The 22,282-nt window shown below is 36.4% G+C and overlaps 1 protein-coding gene across 1 annotated transcript in view; it reads right to left on the bottom strand.

Annotated features, from left to right (window-relative positions):
- SORCS2 (sortilin related VPS10 domain containing receptor 2) overlaps window positions 1-22,282 on the bottom strand; it is a 526,356-nt gene that overhangs the window by 88,425 nt on the left and 415,649 nt on the right. The window contains exons 4-5 of the mRNA XM_053940374.1: window positions 14,021-14,185; window positions 9,148-9,221 (exon numbers count right to left, since the gene is read on the bottom strand). Coding sequence (XP_053796349.1) covers window positions 9,148-9,221; window positions 14,021-14,185 — 239 coding nt within the window. The remainder of the gene's footprint in view (window positions 1-9,147; window positions 9,222-14,020; window positions 14,186-22,282) is intronic.

Genomic DNA, 22,282 nt, shown 5'->3' with positions numbered 1-22,282 from the left:
CTATAAATAGTTTTTTTTCTACTTTACATTATGCTTTCCTTAAATTTCTTTAAAATCTCTTCTACTAAAAAATGCATACAAGTAGAATCAATTAAAAAATGAATAGAAATATGCATGAAATCAGGAAAAAACCTTCATAATCATAACTTGATATACACACACACAGATATGCAGACACTCACATGTGCTGGCAAGAGCTATAGCATCTTTTTACAATTATGTTTAACATTTGAGACTACAAAGCAGATTTAATGCTAAAAAAAGAGTTAGATTCCTTTCTTATTAGAAGTATCTTAAACTTGACACATGGTTTCCATAACAAATTGATATCTTCGGTTAGTATACTCAAGAGAAGAGCACATTCTGCTTTGGCAAAGGAAGTGAAGAATAATTTTGAGAAAAATATCCTGAGAAGGAAATTCAGTCAGGGTTGATCAAGGTACAGTTTAACTTTGTAAAGGTGTAATGGGAACACAGGATGATGTTCTCCCAATATCTCTCATGTCAAATATGCTCAGCCAAAAGATGAGTTTTCTGCCCTCAGGGCTTCCATCCCAGCCTGGGAATGGCAGCCCCAACTGTGCTTTTTTCTGGCCCTTCTATTGGCATTAGTCAGGCAGATTCTGCAGAGAAAGCTTTGAGCTGGCAGTTGTGCTGTCACAACGTGAAACAGAATCCGACCCCACTCCCACAGACATCACTTTTCTCAAGGCCCTTCACTGGCAGGGCAAGAGTCAGCGAGTCAGAAGATGCAAGCTGAAGACATGCAAAGGAGAGACATTGAGTGATAAAGTGCAGCTGGATGCAGATATTAAAAAGGAGCACTAAGATACTTAAGAGAAAATTATCATTGTGATAAAATTATTAACAAGCAAATGCAATAAAGCTATACTTCGGACTGAAATTGCATCATTATTTAATGATTTTAGTAGCAGTGATTTATGAGGAGTGGTTAAAACTCAGACTCAGTAATTGATGGCTCCTCAGGAACAACAGGCCAGGGGGAAGAAACTGGATGACTTCCACTGCTGCATAACAACCAGAAATAATCACATATGCTGATTTTCCCTAATAAGATAAATGATCAGTCCAAAGGAGGAAAGAGAAGGGGAAAGATGAGCCCCCTCCAAGCCATAAGATGTCAGAGAAACTTATAGTGGGATTTTTTTTTTTTTAGCAAAGCATGGAAAAAATCTTGTATTTATTAAGAATTTGATCTCTCAAACACAAACTATTTTAGCATTTTGGAGGCAATACGTTAGGTTAGAGAAGATTTTAGATCCACTGAGTTCTGATGAAAATAAAATGAGCTTGGGAAGGGATCTATGAACTTTTGTGCTGTGTGTGCTGTTATCTATGTTTCTAGATAGCTACAATACAAAATCAAGCCTGTTATAACTCTGTAGTCAGCAATTTGAGGGAAGAAAATGTTTGCTGAATATTTTACTTTTAGTGTTGGACCTCAGGCAGCTGAACCAAAAAAACTTTTGGGTTGAATTTTCTGAGTCTGAGCCTGACATGCTAATAAACATCAATAATGCAAAGAAAGTTTTTGGGTACTTCTGAAATGACTTCTTGTATCTATAATTTATCACACATGATTTCATAAGCACAGTTTGAGGTATTTGTTAATATCTTTACCTTCTCATCTTTATTTCAACAGCTCAGAATTACAATGATCTCACGTCTATCATGCCCCTCCTAACAGTGGCAACTGACACATGTAGACTCAAATCTTGTTTCCATTGTAATTTTTCAGTGAAAGAAGATGTAACTGATCTGTTTTAATGAACACTGCAGAATGAAACTTTCCTACCCAGACTACTTTTCTCCTATACACTTTTATTAATTATAATTATTTAGTTAATTATAAATTACGCAGAATATTTCAAAAATATTATTCGTGTTTTTCATTACTCTAATTGTACTGATGAACTCTAGCAGCAGACACTATTTACTCAATGAAGATGTTACACCCTCAAAGTCTACTTTTGAATGTCAGCTAGGGAGCAGATTTTCTGAACTCCAAAGTCCCTTTACCCAGCTTTACAAACACTTAGGAATCGTCCTTTCTTCTTTTACTGAAAAAAGACCAAATCTCTTACAGCTGCTAAGAAAATCTCCAGAAGAGAGTATAACTAATATAGAGAATTTGAAGCTATATCCCTGAAGAATAAACTAATCTCATTTCAGTGGACTCCTCTGCCAACAGTACTTAAAAGATAATGCTGTTATTTCACTCGTGCTTAAATCATGAACCAGAGGAAAAGCCGTGTGATACTCTGAAAGCTAAACACAGACCAGGGCCCTCTGCCCAGCTTCTGAAAATAATAGCAAATGAGGTGCATACAGGAACACAAACCTTATGTGGTCCTCTGAAAAGGAAAGCTCAGTTGCATACTTTTTCATATTGAGGGAGAAATGTAAGACAAAGTTGGGGTTTTTTTGCATTTTCATTTACAAACTTACTACTACCACAACATAAGTGCACTGTATCAGTATGAGCTTTGTGTCCACACATCCACTCACAAGGACAGTTTACTGTTCCCCAGCTGGCTTTAGAATAGGACCTCTTCTGTCTTATAAAGCACAGATACAATGGACCCTGATAATCTGACAGCTTCTTCCTTTTTGGTTGGCATTTCAGAATAAATTTTTTTTTTTTTTTTTTTCCTCCAGATGGAACAAGCACTTTCTTAGGAGCTATCTCCTTTTCTCGATTTCAGTAGTGGTTGTTTTTTGGTTTGATTAAAATTCCCCCACTCTTCTCAGAGTACTTTGCAATTAAAATGTTCTCACCTCAGCAATCTGGGAGTACTTGTTTGTTTAGTAGTTTTACTTAGGCAAATTCAGGGCTTTCTGGTTGACTTTTTAATGTTTACATTCAACTGCTGAGTTTTCCAATGAATTTCAGACTAACTTTCAGATCAGGCATGCCTTCCTCTAGGAAAAGAAATATTTCTTGACCAAGTGTACCATGCTGGATAAAGAAAGTGCAGCACACCAACACTTCAGATCACACAACAGGGTGGTTACAACACTTCAGATTTAAAAAAGTCCAACTTGACTGCAGGGTGGTGTAAATAAAAGCAGCCTCAATATGCTTCTTCCTTTTCCTGTGAACACAAACTCCCTTGTGCTTGTCTGACACCATGTTGAGCCTCTTGGGAAAAACAGTTCTGCAGAATGTAATTTTAGAAATTTTTATGAGGGATTTTCTTATGCATATGAGTTTTTACACTTTATAGAAGTTCTCCTGAAAGATTAGCTGTTGTATGACCTAGTTCTTCATAATTTTTTGCATTAGTGCTTTACCAAGTAATTTCACTGACCTTAACAGCATAATATCAGCATGAAAATGGTGCAAAGGAGGTGACTGAAAAGCCCTTTGTGTTTGTCTTAGTAGGTGTATAAATGTATATTTCACGGTACAACCATTAGGCATTCTGTAGTTTTAAGTAACCGTACTGAAATTCTAAGAATTTAGAATTTTCTGTTAGAAGTTTTATGGGAGACCTTTGGTATTATTTTAATAAAATCTTTTCTTTAATACAGCTACCTCTCTTTTTCCCTAAATGCCCCAACATTGTCTTCCTCTAATTCAGTGCAGCATTAGGAAAACATCAATACTCACCTGAAATTTCACAGTTATGCAATATTCATTATTATTACCAGGAATAAAGTTTATCCAAAAAGCAACATCTTCCCCATTGATACTGACTGATTTCTATCAACTGGCTTAAGGGCACTGCCATGCTTAGAAAGCAGGTTAAAAGTATACAAATGTTTTCACTAAGTAGTTTAAAATGGCATTGACTCTTGGCAAGCTGGCTACTCAGGAAGACAAAACTATGATTTGATTCATACAACCTAAAAAAGATCTGCTTATAACTGATTTGTGTTTCAGGCCTTGTTGCCTTCCCATCCACTTCAAAAGACACACCTTTAATGATTCAGTCAGTGCCTTACACAGCCAACATGTGCTGTTATTCTTTATTTCCTATGCTTAAATGCTTTTTAACAAAAAAGTTTTTCCTGCTGTTTTGTCCAAACAGAAGAGCTACTGTGGTTTTTCCCTGCCTTGGGTTCACCTTGGCTGGCCACAAGGTGCTCACAAGCTACTCTCACTGCCCCATCTTAGCAGGACAGGGGGAGAATATATAATGAGAAGGTCAAGAGTGGAGGTAACGACAGGGAGCTCACTCACAAATTACTGTCACATGTGAAACAGACTTGACTTGGGGAAGAGTAATTTAATTTATTGCTAATGAATAACAGGATAAAATAATGCCTCACCCTGGCCTTCACCACAGGCTGCAGGGGTGTCTCTGCCCTGGCACTTGGAGCACCTCCTCCCCCTCCTTCTGCACTGACCTTGGTGTCTGCAGGGCTCTTCCTCTCACATATTCTCACCCCTTTCTCTCACACCTGTTGTGCACTTTTTACCCTTTAATCTCTTATCACAGAGGCACCACCAGCATCACCCACAGGCTCAGTCTGGCCAGTAGAGGGTTTTCCCTGAAGCTGGCTGGAACTGGCTCTGTCTGACATGAGGGCAGCTCCTGATCTCATCCTACAGAAGCCCTGAACGCTCCTGCTACCAAACCTTGCCACATAAACCAGTCACACACTTTATCACACAGAAACAAAATCTTTTTCAAGTGATTAAGTCAAAGAGTAAAAAATTCATTGACAAAGGCTCAGTGAAGTCCTCTCTGCATTTCTCTCCTTCAGGACATAACATGGCTGAAATCCTCTCTTTCACCTGACACTTGAACAGCCAGGCACCCACTACATTTGACATAAATTGGTACAGCTGTACCAAGTACAGCTGTACTGAGTATCTGTGTGGAATTTCATTATGAGAACAGAACTTTGTCCCCTGAGAACAACTGCTTCATCAAAATAAACTCATCATTTTTTATTTTTATGTTCTTACCTCTCAAGAAAATGGAAGACCTGTAGCTAAAAATAAGAGCAACTGATGCCCATAGCATAGGATAGAAATATCTGAGTGAGTCAAGGATAAAGAATTCCTAAGGCTCTAGATAGTCATAAAAGAAATGTGTTGAGCCTAATTCTCTGGTAATTACCAATTCATTTCTTACTGTCCCAGGGAATATTTGTGCTGGTGTAGACAGCTGATTCACAATCTATTATTTGCTAATGTATTACTAAGACCTATTTTGAGAAATCAAAAGGATTTCTCAATGCTGCATAAGCCTTGGGGACTGAGAAGAATAGCAGCAGACCTAGAGGAATCCCAAACTCCACTACTCTTTCTTCTTCTCAAGGATTACCATGTAATACAGCACTTTTTAAAATGAGCTTCATACACAAAAGCAGCTCTATACCATGTAATGGGTGAGTGTTTGATGTTTGGCTGGGATAGCTCATATCTTTGCATTCCATGCTACAAGTGCACTAAGAACTGAAAAAAGCACTTATAAAGGATGGGTGCTATAACATCTCTTAAACTGAAATCATCACACTGGGGCAAATGCAGTTTGTAGGCAGAAGTAAAACTGGTCAAAGCAAATGAAGTTTCTTAATTTTACAGAAAAAAAGAAGTTGCTCAAAATTTAAAAAAAATAGCTAATTAGTATTTATACAGAAAAAAGATATTCATTTTTTGTATGTTGATACAATTTTTTTAAAATTACAGTGTGACTTAGTATTTTATTTTGTTGCTAGTTTCAAATCTGACTTTCATACTTCTCCTTTATAGCTCTTTTGGTTTTATAATAGGGTAGAATAAACTATCATTTGAAATGCACCAACAACCCTCCAGTCCCACTGCCTGACCTATTTATTACTGACCAAAATTTAAAGCAAGTGGTTGATGGCCTTGCCCAAATGCCTCTTAAACACTGAGAGGCCTGGGGCATCAACCAGCTCTCTGGTAAGCCTCCTTTGCCTACTAAAATGCTAGGAGAAGACAAGCATTATGAAGGCTTAGCCAGCTTTCTTTTTCAAAAGAATAAATGAAACAAATAGGAAAATCAGCTAGGATGGTGTAAGAAAAGATCACACTGTATCACAGAAGAAAGAAAATATTCTGTGCTCCTAAACTAGAGATGGTTGTATACAATTTCCACTGATGCCAATATTATTTTCATTAGTTCCACTACCATGAAAGATCAAATTCCACACATAAAATCTAGAAAGATATTTAAGGAAGGATCAAGAACACATGGAAAGCAAATAAACCCTTGAAGATTATATTAATATGTTGCTTATAAATCTATAATACGTATCTGAACATAAATATTTAGAATACTCAGTGTCTAGTGACCTTCCCTTAATATAAATACATAACATGTTCCATCAAATTAATTGTACTTAGATTTTAATTTCATTTTGAAAACAAAAAGAAAAGCTTATTCAGGAAATGCATGACGATATGGCTGCTTCTGGAGGCACAAAAAAATGGTTTCTACAAAGCACAGGAAAATATTATGACTGATAATATTTGTAGTTACCAGACTGAAACAAAAATCTTAGGCTATATTATTAACCTCAGTGGCAAAGATCAAATTGAAATCAAAGAGGAAACATCTGCTAAAAATCTGCCCAGTGAAATGTTCTTGGCACAACCAGCCACGATCAGCAAGAGACATGCCCTCATTTATCATGAGATGTACAATTAGTTTGGCACAATATTTTTAACACATCAGATGTATGTTGACAGGAAAACAACACTAGACTTGTCCTTACAGTCAAACTATTACAAAGCCCAACTCTTACATCTGTTGAAAACAACACAAACACTTGTTTCTATTGAGCACTCAGATAATTTGGGTGACAAAGGCCATAAAATACTGGAAAGTCTCACATGACAGACAAACTCCCACTGGAAAGCCATCGTGTCCAACTCTCCACTCACAGCTCACTCTTTATATATTGCAAATTTCCATATGAGATAGAAGTAAAATATAGATCTTTATTCCATGTAAGTTTATGAGAAGGATAATTTGGTAGTGATGCACTGAACATCTGCTTCCAAACCCTTGCTGTTGCTGGCTGATACAGTTTTTGAGAGAAATCACTCTGGTCTATATATAGAAAAGAGGAAAACAACCCCCTAGAAAATATTTCTACCAGTTATAAATGTACAGACTCTTCAGATTTATAATTCTTATTTGTGAGGAGTATGACATTTATGAACAGCCATGACTTTGAAGTACTACATTGGAGTTATTCCTATCCTATTCCTATGGTATAAGGAAACATAAGGATTCTTATATATTAAACATGCCGTTGTAGGCTTTAATCCTTATGTACACAAAACAGTGACAAGTTATTTGGGTTGGAGCAAAACTGACACACATTTCAGTGGCTCTCTGTATTTTTCATAATTTAAGTGTGCTAAGTGTCAGATGAGCAAAAACTCCAATAAAAAAAAAAAAAAAAATCTGTGAGAGAGAGGCTGCCACTCTTTTTTCTTACCTGTTAGTGACTTGGATGGTTTCCAGACTTCATACATTTTAAAATATTTTTATTAAAGACATAACCACATGCCCTCATTATTTACATCCCATATAATCTCACTAGGGAAGAATTGGATATAAGGCAGATATGGCATTTCTGACACACAGTGCTACTTAAAAACAATCATACCTTTCCACAGGGTACTTAAAAGACCTGAAAAGTGTATGGCCTATGAAACTCCATCTGCTGTGCAGAAATAAGCTGTTCATTGCTGTTCAAAGCTATACTTTGCAGGAGCAAGTAAGCAGAAAGTGTCTGCTCAACTCAACTGTTTCAGCAGATAAAGTTGAGGCTAACTGAAATAAATCAGATGAATGTTCTACAAGCTGACCATAGGCTACTTTTATAAAATTATGGGCAGTAAGTAGGTTGCAGATTGAAAATGAGGCACTTGGAAGGGTGAAAAAGCTTGTGTGTTGTGCCCAGGGCTAATGAGACCAACAGGGCAGCAGCAGGTTAGATCTTGTGCTCCCAGCTCTTTCAGACAGGGTTTGAACTGTCCCTGTGTCTCTGCCCCAGTCACAACCTTCCCCCTGCCCAGCTTCAGCAGCAGCAGCACACATGCAGCACACCCTTGGACTCACCAAATTATGCTTTGGGCAGTGGCCAAAGTATCTGTGGGCACCATAACACCTCTGTGAGATCAGTTTATGCAGGTTTTGTTTTGTTGCTTTGCTTTACCCCAAGTATGGCCAGGATGAGTATTTATTTCAACACAAGAGCGAAACAACTACATGAAAAACTGGGAGGGTCACAGACGAAACTAATAGCAGGCACTTATTGCAATACTGGCACCACCCCCAGCAAACCACAAAATTACCACTGAAAGCCAGATATGTTTCCATAGACATATAGAAAATTATACTTTGCACAACTGACAAGGATAAGAGTCCACTTAGGAATTAAAAGCCATTTAGGGAGCACAAGAGTTTAGTGTAGTATGACTTAAACCTATAATAAAAAATACACACAGAATTTAAATGTGAAAGGTGGGAGTGTGAAACTGACCAATTAAAAAAATAAAATTAATTAAAACACTATCAAAAGTTTAATTTTGGTTTTAAATAAGCTATACAATTTTCAAAATAATTTTATTTGTTAAAATAAGGACAATAACCTGATTTTCAAACATTTTGAAAAATGTTTGAAAACCTGTTAAAATCACTTCTTAAATACTTAGTGAGATACATATACAATGTGAGATACCTACACAATACTTGAGCTGAAAATGAAATAATTAGATATATATGTTCTCAATAAAGTCATATTTTCCACCAGTTTTTTAGCAGTGCATGTAGGTATGATCCAGCCTCTCTTAAAAAAATTTTATAGATCTTTCTCTGCAAAAACATTCCTCTCCTTTCTAAAGATCAATTTCACCAGTAAAATGGTGAGCAATTTCATTCAACATTGCAGCTTTCTTTAAATCTTGGCCTCCGTAGATCCAGACCTACAGCCCTTCCATGTGCTGATACTCAGTAAGATCCCTGGCATGAGTATGACTTTGCAATAGAGGATACAGAAACATTGCCATCATCTGCAAAGGATGCCAAGGCTCACACAGTCCCCATTCCTAACTCTGTAAACATCTCCTTGGATTAGAATGAAATACTTTTATTGCTCATTTTATTATTTCAAAAATAACAGACTTCTTACCAAAAAAAATGATCTTTAGAAACTCGTTCCTGCAAAAGGTTCCATTTTTTCCCCAAGTCAATAGATACATAAATCTAGAAAAAGAGAATAAAAGGTGAAAAATTAAATTATAGGAAACTGATAATACTGTACATCTTCAAAGACAGGCCCTATATCACTATTAGAAAGACAGATTGTGCACAAATTAAAATAAAACAAAAGCAAAACCAACAAACAAACCCAATAACACATTACCAGAAGCTCAGTACCTTGTTTTCCAGAGTAACAGCCTTTCATAGAGAAATTATTTTAAAATATCATCTATAATAAAGAAAATGCTGCAACAATGACTCTTTGTTTACTGTGAAAGCACAATTCATTTGGGGTCAGATTCTTTTTTACCTCAGCATGGTTACACAAGAGGGATGGTAATAGGGCACTTCTCCTTATTCCCTTTCATTGACAAAGAAGCACACAAATGTTTCCTTTATGCTTCAAGCTTTAATGCCATGAAAAATACTTAAGCCAGGAAGCCAATAGATTTAAAACTCTGCTAAAATAGGACCAATATATTATATATTACAGAAATGCTTGAGAGATTTGATGAGAGATGCACTTATGGGCTTGATCTGCAGACACTAATTTGTAACCCACCAGAAGTGGTCCTTCAGCACAGAAGCAAAAGATGCCCTGGAGGAGAAGGATTCCAGCTCCACCTTCTCTATGAACAGTTCCCCACTGGTAAAAAAACAAATGCTAATGATATGGATGGATATCAAAAGTGCAGATGAAAGATGTTCTCCCTCAGAATAAAGTGGGATCTAAAATAGCTCTTAACAAATCTCCTTCCTTTAGCATTTACCTTCAAAATGTGTTTCCTCCAGTTAAAATAGGAAGTTTCTATCAGACTTCTAAAAAGACAGATTTAAAGCCCCCTGCTGTCTGCACGCATTTCTTATTTGATCCAATTTACATAAGATGGGTTTTCTCTTGATATCTAATAAGGGGGATAAAAAGGCAAGTAAAACTGTTCTTCTCTGATGTAGAAGTCACCAATTCAGTGACTGAGTGTTGTGGGGAAAGTATCTTATAAGAAGTAGTCAGGAATGTTTATGTTTTAAAATGACAGGTTCAATGACAAAAGATAAAGAAACCCCAGTTATATATTCTGTTCTACTACAGAAAAACAGCAATATTAATATGTAAAGATAAAGGTTGAGGTAATGTAGCATAAACTCTATGGGTAAATTTACTGAAGTTTGAATTAGAGATAGGAGAGAATTTCCCAGTTACTCTGCACTTCACAATAACTGGGTTTCCTTGCATTGAAGGAAACACCTGATTAAAGTAGATAGGCTTCAGGGTAGGAAACTACAATAGGGACTCAGATTGCCTATTGACTCAGTCAATGCACAGACAGAAATGGTTTGGGATCAAAAATTTTTCATCCTCAGAGCTAAATGATTCAGCTGCAGAGCCAGGCTCTTGATTTACCTGCTAAATTTCTGCTATTAATTTTATGTGGTTTAGGATTTGGTGCAACCAGTGTATTTTATAACATCCTGCTCTGAGCAACCTCCTCTGGGGGGATGGATGTGGCTGTGAATGGGCTGGACCATGCAGGGTGAAGAACCTAAGCTGCTTACTCCTTCAAACACCTGTCACCACAGACATTGCAGAAAAGAAAACCACCAGGTTTGTCATTTTTCTAAAAAGTCCCTGCTCACTGAGAAACCTCCCTCAGTAGACTGCTTAAATCTGGGAGAGATGATCATTTAATGCATTATCCTAACCCTGTTGTCTAAACTGCAAAGAAAGCCAAGAATTCAGAAATTCCCGGCAAAAGGGAAGAGCACTGTTTAGGATAAGGGACAACACTGGCACGTGAACAAAGGGATATATTTTTGTCATCAATGAATTTCAGAAGAAAATGAAAGATTCTCACCCTTTGAACAGAGACACATATACAGGAGAAGCCAAAGGCCAAACGAAATCCACCCCCTCTCCACCAAACCCAAACTACCTGCTCACATACACATTTAAGATCAAAGTCTGGGAGCTTATGAGTGAACAGTTTGGCTTTCTGCAGAGGAAAAAAGCCCCTGCAATCTTACTGTTAGGGAGAGTGAACTAGGACTAATAAGGCATATTCAAACTCAAATGAAATTTTAACTGACACAGTATATGAACTAGATAAAAAATAACATGTAACTAACTTACATACACATTGAACTTTCTGCAATAAAAAACCCAAGTGATCCATATGCATTATGTTTTTCAACGGGCACATATGATAAAACTTTTAAATGAGATTAGATAGGATGTGAAAACAGTTATTTTAGTAGACAGCTAAAATCTCTGGCTTAAGCAAACAGATCTAATAGATCTTATAATTTTGCTTATTTTCACTTGTGCAATAAATGTGTGGAAAAGCTTTTTTAAAAATATTGAAAATATTTTTCTGTTTGGCCATTATTTCATCCTTTCTGCTTCCAAATGAATTAAAATTATTATCTAAAATAATTTAAATCTATTGCAATTAAAATCTATTACATCCTTGACAATTTTTTTTTAATCTAGAAGCATTTATGTAGGCTCAGCAAATAGATGATTGTTATTCATTATAACAGAGGGGTAGCCAGAAAAAGAGTGTATAGATTTGAGGCAGTAAATGGATTAATCCAACCACATTGACTGGATTTGCATTCATTTATAGTGCCAGCTAGAGGCTAGAGATTTATTTAAACAGAATCTAGGGTTCTGAATGAAAGAACAACGCATATTTTGCAATATGAAATAAGCCCTAAATCAAATCAAAAGTTGTGAAAAAGGCCAAGATGCTCCAGTAGACAAAGAAGCCTTGCTGACTGCTATTTATGAAGGACCTGATTCCTTGCATTCCTTGCAGTCTCTTACAAAGTGCCTTCCTAAGAAATTATTTGAGTAACAGAAGCTAATGGTTTCTCCATTTTAGAGTTTTAGATTGTATTACATTCTGATACTACTTCTTTTTTAGGGAAGGTAAAGTTACTTAACTCAAAAACCTAGAGTGTACTGACTCTTCAGGGCAATTTGAGATCAACACTATCTCTCAAGATCATTGATTTTAGTACAGTGACCTTTTCTTGTGTCAAGTTGCAATTTTGATTTTCAACTCCTTCTCTGCAAACATCACTTTATCTTCCTCTCCCTTCTAGACCAAATATATCAGATTTCATACAAAACATAAGCAGGTTACTGACCCAGTTATAGTCAAAGGCATCCTTCATTCCTACACATCTAAGGTAAAGATGTAGGACTTGTCAAGGAAGTCTTTATGGTTGACTCTTTTTAGTGTCACTGAAAGCCTGAGAAAAGTCCATCAGATTACCTAACCCTTCCAGCTACTCCTGCGGAGCTATTCCTTACTGAATATTTTTTTTATAGTTTTTTGGTTTGGTTTTTTTTTTTTTTTTTGTCCAGTCACATTTTAGGCATGGCAAATTTTTAGGCATGGCAAATTTTTAGGCATGGCATCACTCCTTTTGGGAGATTATCCAAGTATAAAATGCCTGAAAATCTTCCTAACATGCTTCATTCATCAAAACACAAACCAGATGCTTCACTTTGTTTTTCTACCTCCTGCTTTCTTCTGACAAATACTTCTACCCACTTGCTGTGGGCTGGACAAATTGTTAATACATTTTGGACTCTTACACTTCATGATTCTGCCACTCTAACTATAAAAAATACAGTAATTATATCTACTGTCAGGAACAAAAGTCAAACCAAACGAAGATATTTTCATAACAAAGGCTTTTCATTACTTCAGGCTTCCCTGATGCATTTTATTTACATAACATGCATTCAAATTATTTGTAATTGGGTTACGATTTCAAACCAAAGCTAAGTAAAATATTTAGTGTAATTTATGACTTAGTTTGGTTTGCTATGTTTTTTATTCTAGTTCTAGCCTTATTTGCAAATGCCTGTAAAAATGAATTGGTTTGGGATCAGCTGTTAACTTACATATGCAAAAATATATCCAAAAGGGTGACTTGATATAGCATCACTGGAATCAGTGCAGTATTTGGCTGCAGTATGTGCAACTTCTCTGACTAATCTGACCACCTAAACATACACTTTCTGTGAGGTATGATCAGGGTAAAATGGACTGAAGTTTACCAATTTAAGTTTAAAACAGGAGTAATGGTAGAGGTGAGTCAAGCTGCTACCAGGACCAGAACGACAGTGAATTTGCAGCTGCAGTTTTGGCACTGTGAAAAAGAGATGAGCTACACACTTAGAGATGGTGGGCACACTCATCAGTGCTAAGCCCAACCCACCCAGAAATTTGACTTCACAGTTTAACCACAAGAAATCTGAAAGAGGGTAAAAATTTACAAACGTGAACAGCTCCTGAATCTGAAAGTGGTATAAAGCCACTATAAGAGAGATAATTATTGTACATTTCTACAGAGTCACTGACTCCACAAATTCTATTCTGCTATATGAGTGTGCAGTTTGTTTTGTATGAGTTTCTTTTATGTCCTGTGAACAGACTTTGGAGGCAATATTTCAACTTCATTAACTTCCTACTGTACTATAAATTTTTTATGGTCACTTTCTAGTGAGGACCATGTTTCATTATTATTTAACTGTATTACGCAGAAGGATAAATATTCTCAATATCCATATCAGCTGAAAATGCCGGTATTGAAACTACCATAACCACAAAGATTTGGACATCAATAAGATAAATATTTAAATAAATCTGAAAACCACTATATGATTCCCTTCTGGACAACTGTTATTTCATAAAACCCAACACTAATCAGCATGTCAGAATTGCTTTATATAATCTTAATAGAGTAATTCCTAAATTTCAAAGAAATGCAGTGTCTTCAAGCCTTACCTTGCCTTCCTTGGTATAAGCAAGTACTTTATCTTCTTCTTTTGGGTGAAAAAGGAGAGTTTCCACAAAGAAAGCAATGGGTTGTTTCTGGAAAGTGGCTCCTTCATCTGTGCTTATGAAAAGGCTTTGGTCACGGTCATTATGGGAAGAACTTACAAGAATTATCTAAAAGACAAAAACAACAACATACCTTCAGCAGCCTGATTTCTCTTTAACAGAAAACAGAACCTTTTTTTTTTTTTTTTTGTGTAAATGTCATATTCTGTACACACCTTACCTTATGTATCAAAATTCTGCAGACAAGAAACTCAAATCACTTAAGAGATAAGGATTGCAAGATTTTATTAATCTTCCCTGACCAATTCTATGAATGCTAAATTCTATAACTTCTCTTGCAATCCACACCAAACTGATTATGCTTCTCATCTCTACTCAGAATGACTGCCTTGGGTTTTGGTGCTTGTACAAGGTTCTAATACTGATAATCTCTAATAATCTCTTTATCTAGTGAGGCTACTAAATGTAAAAATAATCATTGCCATAGCAGAAGAATGACAGAGGAGAAACTTCTTTATAATATCTCTCCATTGTTTCACCATTCTCCCCTTCCTGACATATTTTGAATAAAAAGGCAATTCACTTTGATGCAGAAGAATATGCCAACAAATTATTTGCATTTCCTTCTCAGGTCCAAACAATTCCTTGACTCAAGATAATATCTTGAGCTGTTTCCTTGTGTGACCTTTATGTTAAGCTTTAAGCAACAAAGAAATTCTCCCCACATAATTTAGTTAGAATTTCACTCATTTCAACTTCACCTTCTGCTATAACATCATGGTTCTAAAACTGCCAATGTTTTAATCAATCCATTTTGATTGTTTTTCCAGATCAAAAGGGTCCAGTTGGCATTCAAAAATCTGCCTTTATCAACTGATAGCTTGCAATCAAACTGGATTTTCAAAGTCCAGCTGGGCTCTCTCTAGCTCACTCTTCAAAAACAATTTAAAAAAATCCTTAATTCAAAATGTATTTAGAATATTCAGCAAATGGTGCAGAAAACACCACAGAATACTGATCACTCTGATACACTGACTGTAAATTGCTTACAGAGATAAATGACAATGAGTTATTCAAACAGAATTACAAGAATGTGAATACAAAAAAGGAAAGAGTTTAACAAAAACAGTACAATTTTTATATAGTCATTTTTTTAGAGCAGAGCTGAAGTTAAAATTTTGAAACTTCAAATGAATTATACAGATACGACAGCTGGGCTGAGCTTTTACTGCAACTGGTCTTGGGGGGAAAACTATAAATTCAACATTTATAGATGCTTCAATTTGACAAGTAACTTAAGCATGTGCACTTTTCCTTGAAGCACATATACAGTGGCACTAATTTTGAGGGCTTTCATATACCTCAAATGGGGAACATATTGAAGTACATTGTTGAACAAGAGAGACAACTGCAAATACTTTAGGGTTCATGGTCCAGTGCTGAAATCCCACACTAAAACAAATATTAAGGCAAAGGTATTCCATTAGCTGCGTGACTAGGTCAATAAGAAGAGCAAAATAATAACCCATTACATTGTTATAATCTTGCATTTTCTAATGATATAATTTACCCAAAAGAAAGAAAATTACATTTTTATTGGAAAGCCTCTGTAAATGACACCTTCACAAATGCCTTCTCTTATTTCTATGGTATCCACTGGCTTTCTGTCTCTTGGGCTTTTTGTCTCTTCAAACAGTGTCTGTTTAATTCATTGCTATCTACACTCCTCCAGTAGCTGCTGGTGGCCTAGATACAGCATTCAAAGACTCTTGTAACACACTCATTTATTAGGTTTTCTGCAGCAGGAATGGCATGAACCTGAAATTGAATGTGGCTGCCATGTGCTGTCCTGTGCCTGCATCTCAAGGGGGAGTGAAGAAGTGTTTATGCCAAGCACAGACATTTGTACTTTCTTGCCAGTCTGTGACTTAGGCTTAAAATATCTATTTTCTCTTGGAAATAAATAAATTCAAACTATTTTCCTGCTGAGAGAGGTATATAGGGCTCATTCCTAGTGTTTATGACCAGAACATAGAGAGAAGGACCTGATCCCCAGAAAAGGCGTGAACTGCACTTGTACAGAACAGTAATCTCTGGACTACAGCAATACTATCTTCCTTTTTTTTTTTTTTCTGACACTATAAATCTTACACTTCAAAAAATATCAAAATTATGGCTTCAAAATAATAAAGGAATGAGATTTATAAAATAGGGAGTGGTTTTCACTGTTAATGAGTCTTAAATATAGGCATTGCTAAGTTTCATAATGTGGACTCAACAGAATTGAAATCATAAGAAAAATACTTTTTATAATGTAATGCAAACACACGGTGATATTTGCTAATGCTGTCCTTCAAAAATATTATGTATCTTATGGAGTTAAAACAATTTTAAAAAATAGCCTAAAGATTGTACTTACAAGTATATATGGCAGGTCTGCTAACTATTCTTTTATTCACACACACATCATAATTCATTTAAATAAATACTTTTAAATTTCACTCAGTGTTGTAATTTATATTTTAATAGTTTAAACCGATCATTATGTGTCAGACATACAGATTTCCTCCCACAGCTAACACACCGGGTGCTCAGACTTGCCTGCTGGCTAACACCAGTTATTTAGGAAAAATGCTCCAGAGTAAATATCGTATCCACATTAGATGCTTTCCATAACAAGTTTTATTTACTTTGAAAGCGGAACAAGTAGCAAAACCCTCCTGAAAGCAACTGATGAAGGGATGCAACTGGGACATACTATCTGGAGAGCCAACCAGCAGTGATGGCTTTAACTCAAAATAAACTTCTTCCCTGAATAAGTCTGTATTTAAAAACCAGAACAGATTTTAAGCACAGATAAATTTGAGCTCCTTATAAACATTTTGCATATAATTTCTCACTCCTGTGAGATTCTTCTAATATTTTTTTTAATTGTAACTTTATATTATGTTGTTTATCTCAGACATCAGTACTTAATCTCCATCCAGCTAAATAAACCACAATAACACGTGTATACAGTCAGGTCTTATTTAAGTCTACGACTGCCAGTAGCTACACAGAAGTAAAAAAAAATATTTCAAGGAGATAAACAGCCCTATGGTTTGTAAAGAAAAAGAGGAAAAATAATATCTGTTATAGACAAACAAAGGGAAAAGGAAAAAAATCCAATAAAAAAGAAAAACACCACACCATGCCAATATAGGAATTAAACCATTCCAAAACTAAATAAAAGCCATGCTTTTCCTCATTACAGGAAAAGTCAACGAGGCAGGAGTTAACAGAAAAACCAAATAAATCTGAAAATAACATAATTAAATCCATTTGTTTAATCTCTCTTTCAAGACTGATTGGCCAATATGCATGTCTAACCATTCCTACTATGAGTGGAATCACAATCTGAGCCCCAAAGAATGAAAAGATTCTGATGGCTTAGGCTACAGTTCTTTGCATATCAGACTTTTTCTTTCACTGTTACCATGAAGATTTGGAATAATCATAGTGATTACTCAGGAGTCTTAACTGTAGATTTGGCAGCCATTCAAAGCTATGCTGCAATTTCAAGTGGCAATAAACAGAGGATATTAACATGCATCATTTGCACTGTGTCTGAAATATAACCCCCCTCCCCTCAGTTTAGGTCCAATCAAAATTTAAACTCAAGACAAATTCCATCTTAATCAGCACTTTCTCTAAAACAAGGCAATTTTCTAACATATTACAATTGTGCTGTCTCTTTCAACTCCAGCAACTGATCTTAATTTTAATTGTAGCTGTTATTTTCCTTTTTATTTCCCTAGTATTATAAAGGAAAAAAAAAAGTAAAAATGCCCATGATTAATAAATTTTTACACTCACAGCATCTGACTTGCTATAGGAGACTTCTGCAGCAAGTGGTAAGAGAGATGAGACACTATTTTTTAATTCTATAATCCTCCATAAAGTCAGAAATCAAGACACTCCTCAGCATGCCTTACTGACCCTGAAGAAAGAAACCTCCTTTGGTCAGAGTAAGAAATGAAAACAATGTAGACTCTTCATTTAAGCACACAGCAGACATGCACTGAGAAGCCAAGCATGGCCATGAAGAACCTGTGCTTCCTCAGCCACCCTCAGTAAGCTGAACTCCCACTGGACATTGAGAATTCATCTCTGGGGCATCAATACAACCCTAAAGAATGCTGCACCCACTCCAGGGACAAAAACCCTTAATGATGTGAACTTATAAGCCATTCACAGTGAGGTCAAATCATTTCAAAGAACACTTCCAGGGAGGGGTCATTAATAACTACTCTGAACAACAATCTTTCCAGCATCTCATCACCCTCACAGTAAAGAACTTTTTCCTAATATCCAATCTAAATCTGCCCCCCTTCACCTTAAAGCCATGAAGAGCATGCACTGCTAATGCTTAGATGAAGGTGACACCAACACAGAAACCTCTGATGGGAAATGGTCTTTGTGCTAGTACTGCCAATCTCAGGGCAGTATTCACAGAGCTTCACAGCACCCTCAACATTTCTAAGATTAATTAACTCATCTATTTTTCTTGGGTTTATAATTTATATTATTCATGTGTTATTAGATACACTTGGCTGAGAGAGAGATTACTAAAGCTCCCGATCCCACTTGTAAATGAGATGTTGCTTCTCAGGCAGCATTCATAAAACACACAAAGTGGACTGCAAAGGGTTATGATTTTTATTTTGGATGGTATGAGAGATTTGATAACTCAAGAGTGGCTAAGTGAGAGTGAAATATAGTCCCTTTACTTTCAGAGTGGTGAAAAACAATACCTAAAAAATCAACCCAAGGTCATTCCAAGCAGAGAGTAAAATAAAATGTCTCCCAGATAGCACTTCAATCTTGTAGATTTTCCCTGGAAGTTGCATTACAAAATCACTCCTCACAAATGTTAAGTTATAAGTGGATCTAATAAGTCTGCTTCTGTGTCCAACTGAATTGGGTGGAATACATACAGAAAGGAATTTACATACATCCCAGAACAATATTTTACTTTTTATGCTAAGCATTCACAGCTTCCTCTAGAATTTTTACTTTCTCTTGAAGTAAGCTGTCACACAGAAGCATTTCAAAACAGCAACTAATCTCTAGGAGAACCACCATAAGGGAAGGGAAAATGGGAATATTAAGGATGATTCCTAAGAATTATTTGCTACACTAATCACACAATCTCTGGACACAATCAAAGGCCATCTGAAGCAATCCTGGTGGAGCTAATGGAAAGCATGTATCACAGTTTCTTCTCCCCTGGGTTGTGGTCAGCTCATTCATCATTTGGAATATCACAACAGAAGGTGCAATATTTTTTGTCTAGTATCAGCAACATATTAGGCACTTTAGGATGTGGAATGAATATTTAGAGGTCAGGATCTTAAAATAAGCTGGTTAGCAACTGGAGCAGTTGGTAATATATAAGACATATTGAAGAGGGAGTGAACATCAGAGTTAGAACCATAACAGAAAAATGTGTTGAAAGTAACTGGACAGAGCACAATTGGCTTACATTGCACCTAGGCAAGCCTGAAATAATATAATCAGATCATAAAAGAAAATAGCTTCGAAAGAGTTGGGTTTCCTTTAGGGCATTCACCATAGTGAAATCAAGTTTATGTCATAATAATGAATGCATGCAGAGAAACAGCTATGGATGTTCTGACTGGTGTTGATGAACAGACTGACAATTCTGCCCTGTTGGCAACCTGTATCTATCTAAATCAGCCAGATCTTTTGAACTAAACACCTCAAAGGGGCTGATGATGCCAAGTCTCTAGGGGATACCAATTACAACTCAGTTTATCAGTCTCTTTACTTAGAGAAGGGTAGGGATACACAAGCTGATCCCAATTCCTCCACAGGAGCAAACCTCATGCATCTATAACCTGCTAGAACCAAAACATCATTGTCACTTGACTACCATGCCAGTGCAAATTTTCAGGAGAAATGCTCTCTTCAAAAACATTTCAGAGCAGTGTCTCATGCTACCAGCCTGAGAATTCAAAAAAACTGGCACACAATAAGCAAATTAGGAATTTCTGCAATATACTGAGAAAGGCATGAATATGCCAAAGGTCACAGTAAAAACAGAAGAGTCCTTTGACCTTCTTGCAAAGTCCAGTGTTAGCCTGGCTATTGCTAATTCTTCAGCAAAAGTGATCATTTGATGTGCCCCTTGTAGATTCCTACACCCAAAGTGGGCAAAACTTAATGTTGAGATGCTTGGAGGGGTGCTCACGATATTGGTTTGCTCACATATTCAAAAGTCTGGGTTTAAATTGATGCACTCCAGTGTACCAAGAACTAAATCAGATGGTCTTTTCCAGGATGCTCTAAATCAGCAGTTTGAGAGGGGAATAGCATTGGGGAAGGCATAGTGACAATTCTTGTCACAGCAGGGGAATGTTCCCTAACCTGGTTTTGTATTGCCCATGAAATAAGAACATTTTCTGTGTCTCAGAGGAAGAAAAAAAAAAAGGGGAGTTGTATTAAAAGCAGAAATGGGCAAGTTTCACTCCTTCCCACCGATATTTACACAAACATTAGTATTTACTGGAAAAAACAGGCACACAGAGATCTTTTTAGCTTAGACATTCACAGATTAATCTAATTAAAGAAGATATTTTGTAGACCTCCAACTAAACTGTAAATATTTTCTGCCTGAACACATCACAGAGCAAAAATATAAAACAATGCTTTCCAAACAGGATAATGGATGCACAACAAATGAATGCATATGTGATTTGATCTAAATTAATGAAGAAACAGTTCAAACAGTTCCTAGCCACCAGCCATTAATTTGTCAACAGCAAAATCTGCACTAAGCTCAGAGAGAAATTACATGAATGGTAATTAGTGACAGGGAGAAAACATGAAGGAAAAAAGGCAGTTGTGGTGGCTAAAGTTATCACTCATATAGGATTGATCAGGACCTCACCATCTTCTGTAATAGATAAACACTTTTCTGTCTTAAAAATACTTAAGGTATGCCTCTTGGTCCTTTACTACAAATCTCAGCTCTGTTATAAGGCTGTATAAGAATGTTCTGGAAAGACTACAAAAATGACCTTTCAAAACATTGCTCTGGGGAATCTCACTTTGCACAATTTTCCCCCTCCAATCCCAAATACTCATCAGGTGTTTTCACAGGCAAAGGTCTTCCCATAATGCACCCAAGACATCCCTAACACCAGTTGAGGCATCAACTTCAAGCACATCTATTAATTTCTCTCCCAGTTTTATAGAGCACTTCTTATGGAGATCAAGGTATTTAATGACTGCCACAAGTTATAAAGAATAAGTAACATTTTCCAAACTTGTAGATAAGAAATGTCTCTCTCTGTGTGTGTGTGTGAATACACACATTTGCAAACACAAACAAGGTCAAGCAACCAGATGGGCCACCTCCAAAGCTGCTGAAGCTGCTGACAAATCACTGAAGCTTTGAAAGGCTCAGTGACTGGGAGAAGCTCCTAAAGACTGGAAAAAATAAACACCTGCCTGTCTTAGCATCATCTACAAAATGCCTGCGTGTCTCACAGGTCTCACATGTATTTTGCTTTTGCCCATTTCCATATCAAAAGGGGTAGCTGGCACTAGGAAATGAGCTGTTAAAGTCCTTATCCCTCAGGAAGCCCTGGTTCCTTTTGAAAAGTGTAGGCACTTGCCTGAAAGGAGGTCTGGGTATAGTTAAAGACTGAACATGGTCTTCTCCCCTAGACCATGAGGGAAAACACAAACCTGGGGGAAAGAGCTGCTCTGAGCAAGTCTTTCATACTTAAGTCACAACAGATTATGTGGGTTTGAAGGAGAAAATGGGAGACAGAAAAAAATGGAGAGCAGCAGAGGCAAGTGCTGGAAAAACAGTAATTATTTTTCACTTGAATTTGGCCATATCTCCATTATGTAGGCTACAAAGCTTAATTATAAAAGCTCTTGCTATTGAAATATTTCCCCTTATCTTTGATATCCAGTCCAAATGGACTGGAAAAAAAACTTTGAAAAGCAGAAAGAAAATGTCTTTTAAAGTAATTTTTGGTCCCATTAGGGTGAATCTCATTAATAGAAAAAGGACTTCACTGAAGAATAGAGCTTTTATATTCAGAAGCATACAGTACTGCTGTGCCTGATTGTAGCAGCACTGCAGATAATAAACCTTTCTCCACTGGGGCTTAGATTTTTTGCAATTGT

Source organism: Vidua chalybeata, chromosome 4 (genome assembly GCF_026979565.1).
Source record: "Vidua chalybeata isolate OUT-0048 chromosome 4, bVidCha1 merged haplotype, whole genome shotgun sequence".
NCBI lineage: Eukaryota > Metazoa > Chordata > Aves > Passeriformes > Viduidae > Vidua > Vidua chalybeata.
The sequence above is the reverse complement of the archived record's forward strand: the minus strand, read 5'-3'. Positions and strand labels throughout refer to the sequence as shown.